Source organism: Opisthorchis viverrini (assembly GCF_000715545.1).
Source record: "Opisthorchis viverrini unplaced genomic scaffold opera_v5_13, whole genome shotgun sequence".
Lineage (NCBI taxonomy): Eukaryota > Metazoa > Platyhelminthes > Trematoda > Opisthorchiida > Opisthorchiidae > Opisthorchis > Opisthorchis viverrini.
The window spans coordinates 3,623,916-3,634,139 of NW_008751669.1; the positions used below are offsets into that span (position 1 = coordinate 3,623,916).

General features: G+C 40.3%; 1 protein-coding gene across 1 annotated transcript; it reads left to right on the forward strand.

Moving 5' to 3' along the window:
* Window positions 1–7,505: 7,505 nt before the first annotated feature.
* Window positions 7,506–9,443, forward strand: T265_01275 (hypothetical protein; the record flags this gene model as incomplete). Its single annotated transcript, XM_009165260.1, has 1 exon — window positions 7,506–9,443. One exon carries the CDS (start codon window positions 7,506–7,508, stop codon window positions 9,441–9,443), a length of 1,938 nt encoding a protein of 645 aa, XP_009163524.1.
* Window positions 9,444–10,224: the final 781 nt, after the last annotated feature.

The following is a 10,224-nucleotide window of genomic DNA, read 5'->3' on the forward strand; positions in this document are numbered from 1 at the left end:
AAGTTAACTAAAAGGTAACCCAACTGAACCACGTTAGCTTTGCCACAAATGCTGAGCTGGGAGACGATTTGTAATCTGATTTAGTACAGCAACATTATCAATGTTCAGGTGACCTCTAAAAGAAGGGGTCGAATTTCTGAGCTGGAAGTCCGGAAACAAACTTCTTTGATAACGAAATACGCTCATAATTGTCCATACTTTTGGAGATGGATTCATTCGCGGGAAATATCCTATTGTTTAGCTTTCAAAAATACTCATTTTGCAGTAAATAGGAAATTAAACATTCTGGTAAAACTGTTTCTTTTTCAGGAGAAATCTATCGAAATGTCATCACGAACCAGTACATTGTGATACACATTTGGGTAAATACCAGAATATCAGGCTATTCTGTTACTATTCTGCGTGGTATTTTTCCAACGTTCGTCAATCTCAAATCAGACCCTGCCTCATGTTTTAGGATGACTCTGGAAAATGGGCTTCTTCAGAAACTAATGTGTACGATAGGCCTATTCTTACGCACTGATAGGAAAGCTTGTTTGTTGGAGCAGAATTCAGAAATACGTCCGCTTGAAGTGACCGCATTTTGTAAGTATTTTTTATTTTCCGTGATTACTCGTAAGAACTGCGATCTCACGACTTCGAAGGCAATAAATGAGTGCGAGGAGTACGCTTGCTACCACCTAAAATGTTTTTTTAACTGTGGCCCTAAATTTTAGAAGTACACATTTTGGCCTATCGTTTACACGAAAGCATCAAATAACTTGACGCTCCACAGTGTTCGAGTTGCTTGACGGCTACTTTTTGACCGAACAATCTGTGGTTTGTCGTGTATTTGTTCAGGTCCTCGCCATGCTATGAGGGAAACTTCTTACACCTGTCTCAAAAAGATGTCTGTCTTAGAAAATCGGTTCGAGAATTATACTGAAACACATTTTTGCTAAACTAAAATTCCTTGGGTTTTATTTGAAGACTTTCGTTCACATAATAGATGAGAAGGATAGCCGGTACTGTAAACGAGTTTATCTACCTTTGTTGTGAGTAATTCTTTATGAGAACAGAACAGTAGCTATGGGTGAGGCTTAGTGACAGCAATTCAAAGTGAAATAAACAGGATATTGCTGAGATGGTCGCCCATAAGGACAGCAATCTTCTTCGCCGATCGCCATGTTCTAATTGAAGCATCTTTCGTGTTAAAACCAGACTATAAAGTTTAGCATTCTACTACGTAACTGGAACTGTTAGAAGTGATTAAGCAGACACCTGCCACTTGCTGTATGCATTTAAAAGACTCCTTGTGGTAAACTTGCTAGCAGTACTTTCCATTGATTTTTGAACTTATTCTAAAATTTATTCTGGATTCATTAAAATAATCAACCTTTACCACCTATTGTAACATTTGACTAGGCCATTTGAAGTGCGAGCAACCCGCAACGTATATCACGCAACGCCCAGCAAATAATTGAATAGAATCGAATGCATTTGAGCCCTTTTTTCAACCTATCGGAAAATCTTACTTAGCTCATCGCCATGACATATTTTCATTTCATAACCTTATTCTTATTTTTGGGAGAAGACTGCACAGGGAGCTCTGGGGTTCAGATTAACTACTCAGCCCGTCAAAAAACCAAAACATCTGAATATCAGTCAATCATTCACTTTTCTGTTGAATTATTCCTCTCTAGAGAAGCTATTCATCTCAAAGGTAAAATGTACTGTTCTTCAATAAAAGTATTTATCTAAAAAACTCACCTAATCTACTGAGAGTTTAGCTGTATGTCACCCAGACAATGCAGGAGGTTCAACAGATCACCACTGAATACAAAAATTTCGCACAGCTGCTGGAATATTCTGATGCAAACTAGCCAGCTAATCTCACTTTAAGTGGTCGGCGGATAATGCTGCATTAAAATCTTGATGCGTCCGTTGTTATACTGCACAATGTATCAAGTTTTAACGTGAATTCCCAAAGTAGATGATAACAAAGTTCCGTGTTAATTCTAGTTATGGTTGATTGGTGCTTGGGGGTAATAGTTTTTCCCATCCAGCTTCTCCTCAATGAGGATGCCAAAGATTAGGTTGTAATGTGAAATTTCAAATTTACTGTGATTTAAATTCCCACAGAAATTGGTAGTAAAATGGCTGGATGAGTGAATGCTCCAAAAGCTTCGTAGTGTTCTATAGACACTCAGGAGTTTGCAAAATCTGTTTATCATTAAATCACACTTGATTTTGACGTATGTTGTTTTGAAGCAACTTATTTATTCGCATACTTATTTCACATCGTCACTGGTTTCGGGTAAAATGTTCTGGTCCTTACCATCTACTAATTTAATGTTCCTGAGTGTCAGTCTTGAGGAATACCAAGGAATGCGTGGATGAAATTTTTGCATTCAGAAATTCCCTCTTAAGAGTTTTTCGTCTATGAGGTTTGTACCAACCAGAAATTCTTTCTCGCTTGATCAGTCTGAACAACACCACATAAAATAGTTTCAAACGAATCTTGTCTGCAGAGTCTGCCGCCTTAATTGATCTTATCATTGGGTTTTCCAGATCTTGGTCTATTTCCTACGGTGTGTGAGATGCAGTAACACAATTTAGTCGGTATGAAGCACACATAAGAAACGCTCATTCACTGGAAAACTCCCCACCTAAGCTAGAACACCCACAGGGCACAGGAGGATGCAATTAAAGAAAGATAATTACTATTTTCGTGCTCTTTTGGGTATGAGGGAAAATTTTCGAATGTTTGATAGTCCATCTGACTTTTCAAGGGGAAAATTCGCAAAGGACTGACTTCTGTGAAAGAGTACGATTTTGAATATAATCACCTCTGTGGACAACAACCTTTGAGCAACAGGTACTCGATAAGATGACACATGGTGGAGTGTTACCATTAGCGATACGGAGAAAATTCATCATCGTGTATGGTTTAAACTAAGCGTGGAATGAAGCCACTGCCGAAAAGCGCCCTTTGGCAAATAGTGTTGATGGTAACGCTTATGCCACTGTTCAAATAAATATGTTACACAAAGGCTGGTTCAAGTTTTAGCTAGTACAATATTCGAGATATTGGAACATTGTGCTTGTGGAACCAATCACTTGTAAAGTTAATGAAAACCTTTTACCATTTCACAATCGGTTCTGCCCTTCTTGGAGTTCATCAGATGAGTGTATTTCCCGAGACCATCTCAGCTGCATGTCGGCTGAGTCTAATCTTAGCGCCAAATTAATATGCAAATGAGTGTTTCGTCAGCTGCATATAAGTTGGAAGCCAATTTGAACATGGGGCTCAAGGTAACTCAAGAGGCTACGACCAGTTGATGAATCCCAATAATGATGAATGTCGCAGTTGTTTGTCGAAGAGTCTTTTGCAAAATGTGATAGTTATGAAGAATAAGGCCGCTTTTGGAAGCGTGCCATCACAAAAGGTATTTTGAATCTTCTATGACTATATTTAAAGTGAAAATATTTGGAGTTTATTAAGGAAACTGCTTTAGTACGCACAGGAGCTGTAGGGCTTTGTTTTGAATTAAGAATCTACCGGCACGTAATTGACGCAACCCCGGCTGCAATTTCCCTGGGAAGGACGGTAAGACCGGAATTTTGGATGGTTTTCCTAATGTCCGAAAATTCATTCGTCCAAACGTACATGTGATATTTCAATGTACGACTGAATTCCTCGTATATCCCTAGGTGCTATAAAGTACTATGACGTTTGGTTTACAGTGCGCGTCTTTGCAAATTCAGCTGGGGCGGGCAGTGTTAATAGTCCTCTAGCTCAAAGTCTACTCGTTAAAAAGGTAGTTTGACAGAATAACCAGATAACGAACCAATGTTCTTTTGCTGGTGGTCCTGTTCTAAATGCGTGAACATAGTTTAATCTAAGCCTCCATCTGTACACGAAGGGGAACTTCTTGGGCAGCTATGAGTAGAAGGAGAAAAAAATTCCTTCAGGCGGATTTTGTCAAATAATTGCTCACCAAAGAATTTTAGCAGAATTCGGAGTTCCATTGTATTGTACAGGCTACAGTCTGGCTTCATTTCAGTTTCACAGACCAAATGGAGCCATTCTCATGTCACTTGACGTACTGGTACGACCTTTCGTACAGACGTCCCGATCATGGCAACATTTCATTTCACTTCACGCTGTTTGTCATTGCAAAGGTGTCTTCCTTAAAATAGTAACTATGGGTAAAATAAAAGCGTTCCACTCTTTTTTGTAGGATATTATTAGACCAAAAGGAACGAGGACATTGTTTTCCGGACAGACTCAGAATTAGCCTCAAGCGGTTGTCTCTATAGTCATTTTTGACATCGGCGGATATACTTGAGGTTTGGTGTTTAGTCAGTGCTGTCCATATTGTTGATCGAATTGATGATAGATTGACACAGTCAGGCACTGGTGTGCAAGTCGCGATCATACGTGTTTAGTCTGGACAATTTACATCTGTTCTGCAAATGAATCAGGTTTGTTGTAACTAATGTGGGAGATGGGATATAGAAGGATTCGAAAAATATCTCCTCAGACAACTGGAGGAATATAAAAACACTACGTACCTCTAACCGAATATTCAGGTGCATGAGATTCACCAAACAAAACCGAAGCTGAAAGATATTCGTAAAACAGAAAAATATATTGGTTAGGCATTCTCAAGTTCGATCAGCTTAGGTATTTCATGCGTTGTTCATAGTGGGCTACACAGTGTAAATTTGTATAAGCAGTGGATACAGCTTAAAATCATATATTCCAGCGTTTATATTGCACGTCACTATGTCTCATGCACAATGTAAATTTGTAATTTTTAGACGAATCTATAGTACAGCGTCCGCCCAGCCACTGCTTGTTTTGTCAGTGAGCAAGGCGATAGTATATGACACTTCGGATTGATGGCCGTTAGCCTGATGGCGGATTTTTATTCAGCCAGGTTATTGTTTCATCGGAACTAGATGGTTTAACTTTTCTTAACATTCTGTGCCCTTGAACTAGGTTTGATCGGGTCTACTGAGCAACAAGGATACATCGTTTAAATTGGTAAAAAGAGTGAGTTGATTATGGAGAATTCTGTCTCATCATCAACTAGGTAATTGGGCGTAATTTGGCAGAAGGGAGTTCACTGGATTTTGACCAGAACAAACTCTGTTGGTGACCTTTTCTTAAATATGACGACTGGCCGTAGAAAAAAAATACAAGATTCAATGGTGAAGTTGACAGACTGCTACAAGCGGTCACTGAAAGAACTACATATATAAGGGGCATTTGACAAGCCTTCTACGAAAGGCTCCTATCTATTGTAACCTATTGATCTTACCCGTTGTCCACGGAAATAAAAGGGAGGGTGTTTTCTGCCTGCATACATAGATGTCCACAGAAAATGGTTGAAAATATAAAAAAGGCTTAGTGGAATACGAATTTGGTTTTGGTGGAAGACTCATCTAAAACTCAGCTCCATCTATCAATTATGATATTTATGGGTAGTTGAAAAGTTTTCAGCGGCCCTGTGAGTAATTTCCTCTGCAAAAATATACTGCGATGTTTCGGAAACCGTACAACTGAAACAGTGGACGGTCTTCGTGCAGCACATTCATTTGAAGAATAACCTAAACCAGAGATTCATTCGAGGCTCCCGTAAAAACCAAATCGATATACAAATAAGTGCTTTTGTCAAAACCTGCCCTATTTGGATTCAATTAGAACATAAGGTTAAAGGAGGCTTTGGAACCGCGCGTACCAGATGAGTCCCAAGAAAGGCGAAACGGGTCGTGGGCTGTTGAGGAGTTTCCAGCAACCTTATAAGTATTGCGCTGAGACAATCTTCGTTCGTCACTACCTGTTACATTGACTGACGTTTTAAACGGACTTGTAAATGTATGCATACATGAATGAGTAATTAACCCAAGACAAATATTCTCATCTCGGCAAGCGATTACTCGTGGGGTGTCCATGAGTCGGATCGAATCTGTTACACTGGTGGAGAAGTTTGTGGGACAGTTGGGCGTCCGATAAAAGGGCTCAATTGCTCTAATATTAAAGATGCGTTTTTTACATACCGAAACATAACAAAGGAGAAAATTAGTGCAATTAACCTACACTAAGGGCAATCACTGATGATGGTTCTGGAGATTATGTTCTATAAATTATTAGGAATATTAGCAGCGTCTGTTTGTAGACACTCTAGAGCAGATTTTAGCTGAGGAAAACTCTTAGCCACTAAGAGAAGTTCGGACTGTCTTCCAGCCAATTACCTGCTGAAACGTCATCCAGTTATTAGACCATGCCAAAATCACGTTTGCTAAGACGTTTGAGTGATCAAAACGTAAATAACCCACACGATGTGTGATGAATGGAGGTGATAGAAAGGCCTTCAAAGGCATGTCAGAATAATTTATTGTTAGGGGCTTACACAGTAGTAAATACTCATCGAGCAGTCATCACCCACTGATTCGAATGAAATGAAATGGGGATTGTTCTCGTAGCCCTTCAGTTTTTCACTTGTTGTACTCTAAGACTTTTCAAAAAATCGTATAAAAGGGACAGAAATTTCTTTTACATGACGTTTTCAAATAACAGAAGACATTTTCAGGTTCACTGACCTTATTCGTGGTTATAATTTTGGGTTTTTGCATACAGAACATTGCGATAACTTGTGTGCTCATATATTTACACTATAAGCGGTCATACCAACGATAATACTATTAACAACAGTAGAAAAGTTTGTGCTTTCTGACACAAGAGGATCTTGATTGCTTGCCCGAATGGTGCGAAAACATTGTTTCATCGGAAACTCTAACAACATCCCGACTGAGTCTCTGGTTTATGATATTCTTTAGCTGGGTATGCTGCACCACAGCCATCTCATGTTTTAGTTAGGACGATATTCGAAATAGCGTAGTACATTTTCTTGATAGACCGCTACTCACAAGGTTCCCGGGCACTCTTTAGCTGCCCACATAATATTTTGTCTTTCTTCCGTCCCATCATGTGAGCGCAGTTACCGTGTTTCTATCAAACTTATGTTCTGCTTGAATTCACTTTGTGTAGTCATGATTAAAGATTGTTTAATTGGGATATGTCGGTCTCAAAAGAGACAAAACAATCCTTGATCACCACCTTGTCACCCGAATCGTTCAATTCCTTGTGGACGCGCATACTGATTCCCTGCTTTTTTGTTATTGAAAATCATGTTATTCAACAGGATTGGAAGGTACCTCAGATATCCTTTATGAAGTTCTCTGGAATTTTTGAAATAAAAACGAGGAAGCCACCGAAAAAAGCTATTGGTAGGCCATCCCTCTACTTTTGAATCAAGCTCAGTCTGTAATATTCTTATTCGATAGGCTTTCAGAGGTCTTGTCTCCAGTTACAACAAATTTCAGTGGTCTAGCTCTCATTGCTAAGGTTACTGAAAACTGTTTGGCAGCCCACGACCGGTTTCGCCCTTCTTGGGTCTGATCAGGTAGGTAAAGTTGAAAAGTATCGCAAACCAGATGTATTTGCGGTTGAGTTTATGTTTCCTGATGCGATAGATATTTACAAAACGTTTTGTTTAATTTCTACAGGTGCATCAAACACACAATCATTCGTCCACATCTTCTGCCTGTATTCAACTTATCTGGATACTTTATTTTGCAACCTTACGTTTCTGCAAACATTCTTCTCAAGTCTGGACGCTTTCCTGCGTTTGAAGAACCCGGTATTCTACATCGCATCAGCTAAACGTCGTCCAGCACTCTGGCTTAAAGTTGGTTCACCTTGGTTGGTAGCCGGAATACAGGCGATCGGGCAGTTGGCACTCAGCGATCGACAGCAGGTCCGATTACACACGGTTTCAACCATGGATTTCGGCGGCTCTTCTATGGGATCTAGTTTACAATCTGTTTGCTTACTTCCGGATCCAAACTTCCTCATCATTCGTACGGCAATCGCTTATGCTTTACCACTAATCACTTGCCTGCTGTTAGTAGGACTGCAGCTGCGTAGTCTGCGTGGACTGAGAAATTACTCAGAAGATGCCATAAATGCGCTTCTTCAGGTTAGGCATTCCTATGGTCATCCGTATCCAGTTCGCTCTGTTGCGCGTCATACACGGGACAGAACACACGGCATTCCAATGGGTAGTCAGTTCAACACTTTTCACAAGATGAATGGGGGGACTGGGGTTTGTTTCATGTCATCGTTATATCGTTCACCAAGCGAGCACATTTCTCTGATCCCAGTTAAGCTACCTATCGACCAGTCAGATAAGCAACGGTTGCCAAAATCAATGTCGGGTTCCTGGAATATGGACACGCAACAGTCAGCACAGTCCACCAATTCGGATGAACTTAACCGATTGCTTCATGTGATTAGTCAGACGGATGCTAGTAAACTAGGGACACAAAACCAAGCTATACCTCAAGTACTTTTATCGTCACATGCGGTACCCCTCGTCGAAATACGGTCGGTCAGTCCAACAACACCATGTATCTCAACGATGGATGAAAATTCTATATTTCACTGTCCGACACATGGAATAATCAATGTTTCAAATGCACAGCAAGACGAAAAGAAAGATCACCCGACTGAGGGGACCATGGTCAAATACAACAAAACAGATGATCAAAAGCCCTGCGAAGCCTGCGAGCATGTGCAATCAGCAGCTGGTGAAACTAGAGCACCTTCGCTGCTGGACCACAAAGTATTGTTAGACCAATCCGTTGGATGCTCAGTAGCCACATCACTGGTTTCAAGTATTTCCATGAATAGTGTTGGACACACTATATCCACTGATCTACTTATCGCGCTGCCAAGTAAACAAACACCCTTGTCAGAAAATGCGGACACTATACATCTCAACCCAGATGAAAAGAGGCAGAATGCGGCCACCGTTATACCAAGATGGTTAACTGCTTACTATGGGGAGCAACTGGTTGTTGCAATCAATTTAGTCAGCTGCATTATCGCTGTCGGAACTTGGTCTCCTTACATTTTGGCAACTCTCGCTCATGGTCTTTGTCAGCCCATCCAGGTCTCACCACCCTTCATTCCTGCAACACCCGGCTTTCCAAAAGTGGACGCCAGTATACTGAACAAACATCATACGAAATTAATGGATAGATGCCTTATCCAAGTGGGGCCGGATCGCATTGCAGACTTTAAATGGTGGGCATACGCAAGCTCCGGTCTGTTGCTTCCGTGTCTGCTCTTCTTTCTTGACCTGGGACTCCGAGAAGGTTGCTGGAAAGCACTCTATTATGGTAGGACCACAAAGCAGAATGCAGCGAATCGTTCCAAAAAGACTAGCCCTATAACAACAAATACACCAGCTCAGGTTGAAACCTATCGCTGTTCGAACTTTAAAAACAATTCAACCGTGTTCGAAATTAATGAGGACAATACGAGTAACCCAAGCAGTGTGGTTAATCCGCCATGGAGTAAAAGGGAAACAGATAAATTTGAAACATGATACCATTCCGTAGTAGGTTTACATTGCAATTCAGCTGTGTTGTTGAATTACAAAGACGACTGTGATAGGTTTGATTTTGCATATGTTTATACGGGCAGGCCAATGTTTTCTGTTTGTCCTTTGCGTAAATGAAACTTATGAGTAAAAACACAATAAAACTGTACTACGAAAGGTCGGAAGTTGTTCTTATTTTCATTGTAAACTTGGTTGGTTGCAAGCACTTTGTTGTCAATTTCCCTACCCTGCATTCCAATTAATCAGATATTTAAATTCATAAATTTTCGGAATATTCCCTAGTCACAAAGGTATTTAAATTCACGCTCATAGCATTCTCATTCGAACAAACATCCCCATGTACTGGCGAAATCAGTCTTCTGAGACCTTACGCAAGAGAGGAAGTACTGGACTTTAGTAGAGCATATCCTCAGCCCTGGTATTTAAACTCCGGACTACCACTTTCTTAAGTGGTGAAATTAATGAGACTGACCGAGTCTCAAAGCTGCCTTGAGTAAGATAGGGTAGTGTGGACTAACTTCAGACTACATAGAATGTAAGAACTTATGCCCAATGAGCTGAAACAACTGGCATTCTATATACATTTTGACTACTTGTTCCAGAGACGTCGGAGGGGAACGTTCTGACTACTAATTTAAGTGCCAAAAAATTATTTGAATATGAGGTTACGACTGAAGCCAGATTAAAACACCAGACAACAACTGTCCTACAGCAAGTTCGTGAGTGACAACTAAAGATGTATAATACCGTATTTGTACCATCTATC